This window comes from Lepidochelys olivacea (assembly GCF_965140295.1).
Source record: "Lepidochelys olivacea isolate rLepOli2 genome assembly, chromosome: 12".
NCBI classification, from domain to species: domain Eukaryota; kingdom Metazoa; phylum Chordata; order Testudines; family Cheloniidae; genus Lepidochelys; species Lepidochelys olivacea.
Window position 1 is genome coordinate 13,024,868 of NC_140422.1, and position 13,964 is coordinate 13,038,831.

Genomic DNA, 13,964 nt, shown 5'->3' on the forward strand with positions numbered 1-13,964 from the left:
TCAATGATGTCAATGGAATGCGAGTATAAAGTGCGTGTAAAACACTACAAACCCAAAATGTATACACGAGGCACAGGACAATGGAGAATCAGGACAATAAAGTCTGGCACCACATCTAAAATTCCCTACAGTTCTGCAATGTTTGGATCGGAGGTCTGGGAGGTTTTTTATTGCAGAGTATTAAAACTATAGTAGTATACTTACCAATATTAGATTGGAAAGATGATACCACATATGTAAGAAGAAACAAATTCTAAGATAACTTTGAGACAAGGATTTCAAAGCACTTTAAAAACAATTAAATTTGTTTACATGTCATTAGTTCTAATTTTACCAAAGCATAAACTAAGGTTCAGTGAAGTTCAAGTGACTTCTATAAAGCCACACAAAAAATCAGCAGAGTTGAAGAGATAATCCTTGAATCCTATCTTCCATCCTTTATTAGACTACTCAAACATGTTAGAGAGGGCAACAGCCAATGAAGATTCTGTACAATCTAATCTTCATGTGGTTGCTTTATCATTAAACAACATGAATGTGATAAACTAGGAGAAAAATAATAATCCAGTGCAATGAAAAAATATTTGGAGCTCAATCTCTCAACTAGAACTATTTTCAGAGGCTGAGTATAATGCAGTATTAAGTGAAAGGAACAGTCTACATTTATAATAGGGTACGTGGAACCTATGGTGTAATAGTTTAATGGCTGATGTAATAGAGCATTTTGTCAGGGGGAGGACACAGCTATTAATGAGCAACTGGTACTCAACTACCATCGATGGCTAGTAATAATCAACAATTGTATGTTGCCTAATTTTTAAAGAATCAATAATTACAGATTGGTTGAATAGATCTATTTCACTGCCACAACACATACACATTAATGTCATAATTTTTGTAGACTTTAAGCTTAATTATTTTTAGAACATAAATACTAGAAAAAAGATTTATAACTTTCATTATTCTGCACACACTTACAGAGTAGCATTGACCTCATGCCTTCAGAATATTCAAGTCATTCATCACATATGGCTACTACAGTGTTTATTTAGTTGGGGGAAGGCATAATAGTTAATAAAATTCTAATAATTTTCCAGGTGATTTAAATTTTGTTTAAATTCTGGAACCAGGAAGAAAAAAAAGTAAATATCCCAGAACCCAAACCTGATGTCCTTGTTTACTCAGGCAAAACTCCTATTATAAGATCAGCCCCACAATACTGCCCCTCACTATTGTTCTTCTCATCCTGCTAAAACTTTGTCTCAGGATCAGTGCACAGCTCTAGGCTGTTCCATCAAGGAGCACACAAATGAGAAAACAAGAGCTAGCAAATACTCTGAGAAAAATCAATACTAAAGTCTTTCAGGGGCTTTCATATTTTCTGCCCTGTTCAGATAAATCGTAACTTAATTTAAGAAAAAATGCTTTCTGAAAACTGCAAATAGGATGGCTTTCAAGGCATTTTTAATGCAATACATCATGGATATTATAAAAAGAGGTAACCTTTGTGGGTTAACTCTGTCTGTTATTCTGCTTTCCCATTCACTTTGGCAGCAGCACTGTTCACAATATGGCACCAATAAAATATAGAACTACAATCAGAGACAGCAATTTCAATCAAAGTTTCCTGGGGTCTCCTCATAAATCCCGCACCTTTGGAATGTGCTCGTTAAAATGACTTAGTTTTTTGCAGTTTGATAAAATTTTTATTGCTTAAGTACAGAGTTCAGATGTAGCTCACAGACGCTCTTTCCCTATGTTCCCAATGAATGCACCTAATAATTATCTGCAGCAGTTGAAACTTATGACTCTTACCATGTTATTTTGGAAACAAATGGAAGCAAGCTGCTACTTGCTTCTGTCAGTTGTGCCAAAGTGATTTTAAAATAAGGCTTCTCATCATTTGTGGCCTATCCCTACGTTAGCTGGCAAAACTTATATGTAGGGAGAAGTTATAATAAAATCCTATTGTCACCTCAAGCAGCAATGAGGCCATATATTTGTTTAGACAACTATGGTTCCAGTTTAAGTTAAAACATGTGGATGTTTCAAGTTCTACAACTAAACTATAGGTATTGTAATCACATGGGTCTTGCATATACATAGCACCTTTAATACAAACAGACCTTAAAGAGATTTGTTTACCTTGGAACAAACTACACAGAAATTGCCAAATTTAGCAGTACTTAATAAAAACAAAGCAAAACTCCCATTGATCTGCTCAGTAAAGGACTGCAGAATCTGGCCCTCAGGTATTAGTTTGCTCACATCCGAAATGAAATGCTGCAACTATGTAACAAGCTTATAGCAACACTCCTACAACAGTTTGGACACACTGTACCTACCCGGCCATAATTAAAGAGGAAGTTGTGATAGAGAGAATATAGTAACTGAAGTAAAATTTGGCCAGAACACCAGGCTTGATGTCCCAGTCTGGTATTTCAGAGGTATTCTGAATCCCAGAATCTTGAACCTGCCTGTCACAGCTTGCCCAGAGCAAGGCAGTTCATGCAAGGAACTCCTTCCTCGTCCTTCAACAGTTAAAGTATGACTCAAAAATTGGCCACCTGAATCTTTGAACCTCAGAACAAAATACCCAGTTTGTCACATTCCTTCAGGTGAAGGTACAGAGGATGGCTAGGCCCTGATCAGGACCTGGGGCTCTGGATTAAACCCAAGGGAACTCCGCTCCTGTCCAGCTTCACCCAGCACTCCTCCACAGAAGAAGCAGGCAAGCCTTCTTATCTCTCTTGGTGGATCCTGATTGGCTACTGCCCCTTCCCAGCACTTCTAGACTCTTAAGGACCATGTCTTATTGCTTTGGTCAATACCACAGACTGAATGTTAGACTGTGCTTGGAGATCTGAACTCATAGTCCCTCTGACACTTTTTTCCAGGTGGGGTGTGTCAGGGTGGCAACACCCCAAGCAGGAGACAGAGAAGGCCAGACACATCACATCACACTGCCCTTAGGATTTTGGGTCATATCTGGACCCAGAACAATGAAGGGCTTGTTTTTCTAGATCTAGTTTAGTTATTGGCCCACCATGGAGAAAGTCTTGCAAAGGCAGCTGACTTTCAGAGGTTTCTTTGTCATTTTGGGCCAAACAGAACAGTTTGAGAGATTTTAGCACTTTCAAACCCAAATGCTCCCTGTTTTAACCTTGAATTGGAATGCCAAACCTAATCCTAAATCAAACCCTAATGCCATGTCCCATTTCTTAATAAGAAGCATCACTGCCAGCTTAAGCAGAAAAAAAAACCTGTAATATCTGGTTTTGCTGTTGACCCCAACTAACAGCTCTCATATCAAGGTAGAGCAAAGGATTATGCTTGAGAGAATTATTTATTTCAATTTTTAAGCTCTGCACTTGTATATTGGGCACTTGTATATTGTTTTGTGAAACATACAAAGTGGAATCAATTTCCAAAATATAAAATCCCTCCCTGTTCCACACAAACTGAGACTCCACTGTCACCCACTATTACCCAATCAGTTCACTTTCTCACAAAAAGCCCAAGAGAAAAGATTCGGTTTGCAATATGAAATAAAGGTCAACAAATCTAGCCCCTGCAGGACCAATGCTAATGGTGACGCTCAGAGTAGAGGACCTCTTTTTTTTTTTTTTTTTTTTTTTAAAAAGATGCCCCACCAGCAGCCCTCCCCCTCTCAAAGGTACTCAGGAATCAAACCATATTGCACACCTTAAATTGGACTCAGAAATCACCTGGAAGCCGTAACAATCATGCAAAACTCTGAATGAGAAGCACCATTCAACAGGTGGGTAGTTTTATTCTTCACTATCTGAAGTTTCAGTGTTTGTGGTAAAAGATAGCCTCATATACAGCATATTACAGTAATCCAATCTGGAAGTCACAGAACACATATTTCTGTGGTATGCACCCTGGCCAAAAACTCTTTATAGTTCAAGATTCTTTATAGCTGAACTGATCTAACTTGGACTGTGACTTCCATCACAGGCGCTCTAACCATCTTTTAAAAAAATGATTCTCTAAAAACAATATACTGGTATTAACAAGGGTGTCATTTAAATTTTCAATTCCAACTGGGATTTATATATACAAAAAAGGGATTTCCTGAAACTGCATTCTTATCAATTTGTCCCTTGAACAGAAGTTGCAATTTTCTCCCAACAGTTAGTGTCTGAACATATCAGGAACAAAAGCACTACCAAAAAAAAAAAAAAAAAAGAATTTGGGGAAATTCTTTCCTCTCTAAATTGATGCGGGAGAGAAATCTTATCGATATAAACAGTGATGGTGGTGAGAAAAACAAACTGACATCTTTAATTCAAATAAAGATTTAATATTAACATTATGAAGAGCTGCTATTAACTTAAATTTTCACAAGTATATCATTGTTCTGGACAGTGATTAACTTGTTGAAAGTACTCAACAATTGCCCTAAACCTACCTCAGAAAATTACCTCTAGGTGGTTAACGTCTACGAGTAATGAACAACTTCTAGCAATTATTGAGTAATTATACAATTCACATACAGAAATGAGCATTTTGGCTACATATTCAGTGCCAGGCAGTGAGGAAATATTTTTACATATAGCATTTCTTCCACAATCAGTATCTAGAACATATTACTCATGTTAGAAACCATTGAAGATTGCTTTTAATGTTATACAAATAAATTATTGAGTGACTTGTGTCCATTAAATAGCAAATAGAGGAGATTATATGTCAATTATAAATCTTTAGGATCATTCAAATTGTTAATTATTAATTATTATTATTAACCACTGAGGAAATGATCAATGTCGTATCTCAGTTTCTTTCCCCACTATTGTAGAAATGATGGGGCAGCTATTAAATTTAGCAAAGGGATGTTGCTTTTAAAAACATGAAAAAAACAAATTGTACTTTATGAAAGTAAAAAATAATGGTTCCTTCAAAATTAGTCTTTACTGCAGTTAATCATTGGTTTTGTTAAACTGTTAAACATTAACCTGTCAGCTAACAGATCCAGCCTTTTTATTACTCTAAGAGATTTACACAGCAAGCAGCGCTTATAGGGCAACAAGCCAAACAAAATACAGTAAAGCATAGAGAGGAAAACTGTTTCTTCAACCTCTAAACCAGGTTCTGAAAATCCCACGTAAGTGAAAGACAGTGAATCAGGGTCACTGCATGATTTTCCATGAGAAAAGGGTTAGACTCCTTGGCCTAGAGGACCAATGTGCGCCAAAAGGAAAAACCTCCTTGCAAAGCATACTCTTTTCTTGGGTTGTTCGTTTAACTACAATTATTTCAGGCAGGTCCATAATAAATTACGGATATATGGCCCTTATTGTGCCTCTATTTTGGATAGCCACACCAACTTCTTCTACAGGGCCAAAGGAAATTGAGTAAGTCTTGTTCATTATATTAATGCTCCTGTGTGATGGGAGCTCAGAATAGCATCTCTTTCGTAGATTAAACTCTATACTCCTGGTATAGAGTTGGTTGAAACACAGAATTCCTTTTCACGGGAAATGATGAAAATTCTAAAATAATCCATTCCAATTTATAAATTTCCTGCTAAATAGAAATTCCAGAAAAGAATATTGTGAAAAATTGAAAATTGTGTTTTGATTTTGGCAGTTTTTTATTTTTATATTATTTTAATGTAATTTATATTTTAATCTAAATTTAGTTTTATATTAAATTATTTTATTCTTCAATTTGTTAACAATTGCTACTCCAATTAACAGAGTAAAACATTTTGTTGTTGTTATGAAACTGTTGAACAAGAAAATAAAATAATTGGAGTAGCAGCTATTTTTAATACCGTTGTGTTAGCCTGGAATCATTTTTCTAGGATATTAAAAGCAGCTGCTACTCTCATTAATACCGATCAAAGCATCAAACTATTTCATTATAACATCAAACAAGAGAAACTTTGAACAAGAAAATAAGATAGTACAGTGGAACATTTTAATTAGAGTAGCAGATGTATTTATTTTATTTTATGTTTTAATAATTTTAAAAATGAAATTTAAAAATTAAATTTAATATATTAAAATATAAAATAAAATAAATACAATTGTATTATATACCTTTAAAGCATTACACACAAATTTAAATTTAATTTAAAATAAAAAGTCAGGTGAGTCAGGCAGCCCAGGGAGCTGGGCAGCTGACTCCCCGCCTCTCAGGGCAGCCCGCAACGAGCAGCCAGGAGCCTGGGAGCCCTGGCTTGGCAGCAGCCTGCCAAATAGGCTGCTCAGGAGCTGAGATCATGGGGTAGCAACAGAAACCTTCCTAGTTTCAGTTAGAATGTCAACAAATTCAGTAAATTCCTGTGGAATGTTTCAATTCTGTTGAATCAGCATTTTCTGGTGGAAAACTGTTCCATCAGAAAATTTCCAAACAGCTCTACTCAGTTAGATGTAGCTTTCACTCATTTAGTAAAAACACACCAAACACTAGCAGGGACAATCAGGCTTGTAATTAGTAAAATGGGGATCGGTTTTAAATACCAATAAGGAATACTGACATATAACGGGGCAGCTTCTGTTTAGGAGATTGAGAATGGGAATACAGTCAGGAGTATGTGGTCTATTCAAGAATGTGGTCTATTCAAGAACCTTCCACTGACTTACTGTGTGACCCTCATCACCTCTCAGTACTTCAGTTACTTCATCTGTACGATAGAGATGGTAATACTTGCCAACTACAGCAAATTGCTGAAATCTACAAATTGAAAGTGCTATAGAATTGCAAAGTATTGTCTTATTAATATTGATAGACTTATCAAAAATTTTCACGGCTCAGAACTGCCAGCAGTTAAAAACTATAACTAGGAAAATTACAGAAACAGTTCTTTTAAGTTGTCTGATATTTTTCAGACAATGAGAGCTTCTTGGATGGAGGAGGAGAAAAAAGTGTATATATTCAACATTAATTGACAACGTTATTTGCTGCTTAATTAACCTTTTAAGGAGTAGTAACTGTTTTTAAAAGTTTACCCATTTCCTTGGATTTGTGAAATTAAATGCTTGGGCTATTCCTGCATACTATGTAGCTTTACTGCAGGGAAATACAATAAGACTACTGACAAACCGTACTTAGTAAATCTGGACAGGGAGAAACTTTTGTAACAGTGTAATGCTATCACATACCAGTGCACTAAAGGTCATTTTCTGCAAGGTATTAAGTGCCTCCTGGCAGCTGCTAGGTGTCCTCAACTCCCACTGAAGTCACTGGAAGATAGTGGTGTTTGGCACCTATCAGGAGGTGCTCAGCACCTTGCAGAATCAGGTCCCAGTTTAGTAACATTTACTTCTATATAATAAATAAATAGATCTTTTCTTGTCCTTCTGCATACTGTCTCCAGTTAAGTGATACTCCTTAGATTTCCAGGTCCTGCCAAGAGACCATTATTAACACATGTGTCAAAGTCAGGCTTTGAGATGCACTGGAGAAGAAAATGAACAAACTTCAAATCTGAAGTAATCTTCCCATTTTTAAAAAAATAAAATGATAAAATGGTTGTTATGGTTGTGAAAATGGCTCATATTTGGAAGTTTTTGCCTCTACTTTTAAATTCTTTAATGATTTTTAATTCTAAGCAGAACCTTTCTTTTATGTAGCTCACATTTTTTAAAAAAGTAATAATAGTCTCATACAATGGTTGGTTAATGTGTGCTAACATTCTATATTACACTAAAAACAGATAAAAAAAATAAAGGGTCTGTTTTCAACCGAAGAACTCTTTCGTATTCTAACCCATACCTTGGTTTGGCCTTTATGGTGGTTTTAAAACATGGGATGATCTTACTTATCCTATGTGCTGCACTCTGTGTAGGCACCATTGGGTAAAATAACAATCCAGAGGCAGCTTTTAATTATGAAGAAATGCAAGACCCTTTTCTATATGGTTAACTCAAATATGGCTGAATGTAAAGGGCCCAGTTTTCTCATCCACTTCCACAAGTAGGCTTACATTAATGTAGAGAGTGTTTCATGTGTTATGAGAGTGCATGAACACTTCCACTTTGCCTCATGCTTATGGTTCTCTTATTTAAATGGGCGTGTTTTTAACCACCCACTATCATCTCAATAGGTAGTGTTAACTTACTGGACATATAAGTATATGGCAGGGGTGGCCAAACTTACTGACCCTCTGAGCCGCATATGCTAATCTTCAGAAGTTCGAGAGCCAGGGCACATCTGCTGGGGCTCGGGGCTTCAGCTGAAGCCTTGAGCCCCAGCAGGCATGCCCCGCCGGCCTGAAGCTGCGAGCCCCTCTCTACCGCACTGGACAGAAGTCCCTAGCCCACACCCCGCCACAGGGCAGAAGCCCTGATCTCCCCCCATCCCCAATCTGATAGGTGAAGAATGGGGGAAATTATGGGGGGCTCCACGAGCCACACAAACTGTAAAAGAGCTGTATGTGGCTCGTGAGCTGCAGTTTGGCCACCTGCTATTTGGTATATGTATACCATCCATATCATATATACAACTGGGGTGACATTTAGAAACACACTTTCATAAATAAATCAGCTTTGTTAGGTAATCCAGAAAAAAGTTCCTTATAAACTTGGGCAAATGAGGTATTTTCATTACAGGGTGTACAGTGTGAGAGGGAAAAACAACCCCATTACAATGTAAATGTTATATAATAAGATGAGCTATAGTTTAGGATTTAATATGAAGTGAGAAAATACACGTAAAAATACCAGCAGCTGCCTATGCACTATGGTCCTGATCCAAAGACCACTAAGTCAATGTGAGTCTTCTTACATTTCAAAGGGTACAGCAAAGCCCATAGTTTCAGTTTCTAATTATGAACTTGTAGTGGATCATCAGCATCTAAAAATCATGTCGTTTAGATGTATTCTATCATTTGTGCCTGCAGACTGGAAGCCATTTTTTAAAAAAGTAGCCCTCAGATTAGATGCTGAAAGTTACTCAGCCTTAGACAGAATTATGTACTTTAAATACACACATACACAGAGTTTTCAACAGAGGACAAAGAGGCAAAAGGTATTTTAAACCATGAAAAACTGATAATTTTATTTTCATTGCTCTAGAACTATACATTTCACATAATTCATATTATGTTTGAATAGATTTTTAATAGAAGAGCCTGTATGAAGTGACATAAAACAAGTATTTACAAAGGAAATCCTATCAGAAACCCCTCCTCTTAACTACAACAGGGCTGTTGAGTTCCAAGACAATGTAACACGACAGCAGGCCTGGGCAAGAATTTATATAGTTCTCTGTAAACATAAGAATACCTTTATATAAAGCCAAGCCAGCATGTTCTTTGCAAAGAAAGGATAGTAGTAAAATCAGCATGAAGCAGAACAAGTCCATATTTGACAAATCACTCCACTAAAGACAGTGGTGTCAACTATAATAAAACATTTTACAGACTAGAAATATGCACCTGTGGGAACCTGGGATAGAGATTTGACAGATTTTGTTTTCTTGGCTCTTTATCAGCAAGTTAATTATAGCAACTTTTCAATCCACTTACTAATACTGTGCATAGGGCCAGCTGCAGTAAACATAGGTGTATTTTGCTTCAGTAAAGAAAGGTAGAAGTAACAGTAGTGCTTACACATGAAAAGATAATGTTATTTACTATCATATATTCAGAAACAAGTGGCAAATCTGGACAAGCAGGCAGGTTTGCAGGTATGTATTGTGACGGGGCAAGGCCAGATGGCTATAGAAAAGTAGTGGGAGATAGATATATTAGCTCCAGACTAAACAAATCCCTGGTACCAGGTTAAGTGAAATGGAAGCTGCTCCAGGTCAATTAAGACACCTGGGGCCAATTAAGAACTTTCCAGAAGGCAGGGAGAAGGCTATGTTGATTGGGACACCTGAAGCCAATCAGGGGTTGGATGAAACTAGTTAAAAGCCTCCCAGTTAGTCAGGTGGGGGAGCATGTCAGGAGCTGTGTAAGGAAGCTGTGCTGTTGGAGAGACTGAGCAGTACACACCATATCAGGCACAAGGAAGGAGGCCCTCAGGTAAGGGTGAAGTGGAGCTTGAGGAAGTGAGGGCTGCTGTGGGGGAAGTAGCCCAGGGAATTGTACATGTCATGTTTCTAAAAGGTCAGCTACCATAGCTGATACTATTAGGGTCCCTGGGCTGGAGCCTGGAGTAGAGGGTGGGCCTGGGCTCTTCCCCCCCCCCCCCCCCACACACACACACCTTTGCCCTCTGATTAATCACTGAGACTGGGAAGCAACAGAGACTGTTCAAGGAAGGATAACTTCTCCTCACCTCCCTTGCTGGCTTATGATGAAAATGGCTCAGTAGACTGTGACCCTTCTCCCTAGAGAGAGAAGGGTTACGTGGAGGGTCACAGTGAGCCTCTGAAGCTAGCGAAATCCGCCAGGAAACGTGGGACCCACGGAGGCAAGGACAGAGCTTTGTCACAGTATGTACGTATGCTCACACAGTAAAACATAAAAAAGCTTCAGGCATTAAAGCATTTAGACCAATTGCCAAATCATATTGTGCTACCTCCCCACTACTCACCTTCACAGCTGTAATTGTACACAGCTACTGTTGACCTTTCAATGAGATTTTCATCGTGGTGCCAGCTCACTGCCATATTCCCCATGCCAAAATAAGGCTCTTGTTTCAAGTACGGCATTTGTAGAGGATCCATATAATTCAATAAAGTCAAGTTATAAGATGTTCTGTACTTAAGACTGGTGCAGTCATTCCTTGGTGTATAAAGACTGCTTTGAACTTCTAAGAGGGACCCCTTAATAAAAGTAGAAATATCCTGTTCTCTATCTGTGACAGCAGTATTTTCAGTTTCTCTGGTCTCAGATAAATTTTGTTCTTGCAAAGCCTGGACGGCTTCTACATTCAAGTAGTCATTAAGTTTGATTAATGCTTTACAAGCTGCAAATAGTTCAGGATGACAATATTTTATTTCATAATCCTCCATAGGCCATGGAACAGTAAACAGTCTTGTGTTCAAGTATTTGTAAGTGCATCCTGGGTTTCCAATTAATATACGAGATACTGGTGTAAGAAAATCTTTTCCTTTGATCCTTACAAGATCTTGGAAGAAACAATCATGTTTTTGCAAGGTCAAAAAGGCTTCTTGCACTATGTGATGAAGTTCTTGGGGTATCTTATCAGCTTTCCTGAGGAAGAGTTTGGAATATCTGGTCTTCCACTAAAAAACAAAACAAATAACCAATTTGTTATTTTTGTAAGAACCAGAACATATTTTAAATATTCAGGTATGTATTTTAAGGCTATGCTCATATTCTCTAAAAAGTAAATCTAGAATGTGATGCAGTAAGGAAGACACAGTACTTTATATTTGTTTAGTACTTTAACATTACAAGGTACCTTACAAAACAGATGCTGTATGTATATCTGAAATACAGCAGTCAAGTGGGATGCTGCACAAGCACATCAGTAGAGGGAGGGAAAATTTTGGACAAAGACCACAAGGTCAAACCCCTCATTTTAAGTAAAGGGCCACAGAGCAGTCTTCAGTTCTAAAGATTTCATCCAAAATCCACCACTACCCCCCTGCACCCAGCACACCATATACACACAAAACACTGCACTGAACACCTTAATCTACCTCAGAAGTATGAGGGCACTGAGCTGACCCTGCTAAGATTTAAAGCTATGGCTCTAGGTATTCCAAACTCAAGGCTTGGGCTCACGAGCCATCTCCTTTAGTTATGACTACTTGCTACATTTGGTAAGGAAGCCACATTGTAGATAGAACACTGGCAAATTGGATCAGTTCCAATATTGACCTCAGGACTCTTACACTCCAGCTTAGTAGGAAGAAGAAACCAACTCTGGAAAGACAGGGGCAGGGAGGAAAAAGGGTGACTACAGCTGTGTTGTGCAATTCCTTAATGGTGATGTGGGCAAAGCTTTGCAGCATTACTCTCCTGTATAATTCTTGCAAAATTTTTATTATGGTGATAGGAGCTTGTGAAAGGAGTCAATTTGGCCCCATTTTCCTGTTCAGTTAGTGCATGTTTGTGCCATTTATTATTTTGACCACCATTGTTTGTTTTAGGGAGGTTAATAAGCACAAATGCAGAGGTTTTCCCCTCCCTACCACATTTTTGTGTGTCAGGCTCTGTGGTTAAGATCTGCTCATCATGCAGTAGTGGCCAACCTGTGGCTCCAGAGTCGTATGCGGCTCTTCAGAGGTTAATATGTGGCTCCTTGTGTGGGTGCTGACTCTGAGGCTGGAGTTACAGGCGTCAACTTTCCAATGTGCTGTGGTGTACTCAATGCTCAACCCCCCGCTCTGCCCCAGGGTCCTGCCACCACTCCACTCCTTCCCCCGAGCCTGCCATGCCCTCACTTCTCCACACCAGAGCCTCCTGCGCACCACAAAACAGCTGACTGCGGCGGGTGGGAGGCGTGAGAAGGGAAGGGAAGGCGCTGCTTGGCGAGGCTGCTGGTGGGCGGGAGGCGCTGGGAGATGGAGGGGGTTAGCAGATGGGGGGCTGCTGACATATTATTGTGGCTCTTTGGCAATGATCATTGGTAAATTCTGGCTCCTTCTCAGGCTCAGGCTGGCCACTCCTGCAGTAGTGAAACAGCTAGGGCAGCTGGTGTTACATACGGCATCAGATGGATCATTTGAATTGCATTCCTCCCAACACATAGGTGCACAGTCTACCATTATCTAACAGCACTGCCAATAGATTTGGATCGGTCATAAACCAATTTAGTGCAGTTAGAGGGTGTGTAGCACAACATGTACTGTAATCTGTACTATGTACATTTTCAATGCGTTTTTATTTCTTTTTCAGTTTTGGCATTTTCTAAATGTATTAGTCCAAAATCTCTTAACATGTAAATTAGTACTTAGATACCACCGTGGTGAACATATATAAATGCCTAGGTAGAATGTATTAGATATACATTGGCAACAGCCAACTGTTTGGAGTACATTACTTGGACACCAACCCACACAGAATAAAGTCCAAACCAGAAATATACACATGTATAACTGATGCTTTAAAAAGGGCCAATTTCAGAAAGCTGAAAACAATTGAGCCAAATTAGCTGGAAGAAAGAATTTGATTAGAAAAAATTGAGTAGTAATAATCCTTTGCTTTTTATCAGTAGATCTCAACTCACTTTACAAAGGAATTCAGTATCATTACCCCTATAGTACAGAGAGGGAAACTGAGGCACAGAGGTGAAGCGTCTTGCCCAAAGTTACCCAGCAGGCCAGTGGCCAAGCTGGGAATAGAACACAGGTCTCCTGAATCCCAGGCTAATGAGCTATCCACTAGGCAACACTGCTTCTCCATGATAATTTTATTTGATACCTAAAAATGCACAACAGAGAAAGCTACACTGGTTAAAAAACCAACCAGGCTTAGGGGAGAGGTGAACACAACTATACAAAAAAAAATAAAGTGTATTTTTCATCACGAACAAATGAAAAAAAGGGGAAGCTGATAGCAATGAACATAAATCAGACGCTTGAAATGGTAGAAAATTGATTCAAGAAGCAAAAAAGGCACAAGGACAAATCAAGGGCCACCAGAATTAAGGTCAATAAGGAGTTTTTTTTAAATATACGAGGAACAAAAGAAATCCTAACCATGATACTGATCCATTGCTAGACAGAAATGGTAGAATTGTCAATGCAAAAAAAGCAGAAGTATCTAATAAATATTTTTGTTCTGTATTTGGTAAAAAGCCATCTGATACATTTATATCTTGATGATGAAATACTTTATATTCCACTAGTATCTCAGAAAGATGTTAAAACAGCAGCCACTAAAGACAGACTTTTTAAAATCATCAAGTCTAGTTTACTTTCCTCCAAGAGTTTTAAAGGAGTTGGCTTAGGAGCAACTGAACCAGTAATATTGACATTCTATAAATCTTGGAATACTGGGGAAGCTCCAGAGAACTGGAAGAAAACTAATGTTGTGCCAATATTTAACAAGTGTAAATGGGATGACCCGA

At 38.3% G+C, this 13,964-nt stretch overlaps 1 protein-coding gene and 1 long non-coding RNA gene across 7 annotated transcripts in view; one reads left to right on the top strand and one right to left on the bottom strand.

Moving 5' to 3' along the window:
- The window catches only part of FTO (FTO alpha-ketoglutarate dependent dioxygenase), a 326,168-nt gene that overhangs the window by 238,810 nt on the left and 73,394 nt on the right, over window positions 1–13,964 (bottom strand). For all 5 annotated transcript variants that reach the window (XM_084645025.1, XM_084645027.1, XM_084645024.1 and 2 more), the window contains exon 3: window positions 10,515–11,169. In XM_084645025.1, the coding sequence (XP_084501151.1) occupies window positions 10,515–11,169 (655 nt within the window). The remainder of the gene's footprint in view (window positions 1–10,514; window positions 11,170–13,964) is intronic.
- The window catches only part of LOC311529224, a 45,000-nt gene that overhangs the window by 22,522 nt on the left and 8,514 nt on the right, over window positions 1–13,964 (top strand). The window lies entirely within an intron of this gene.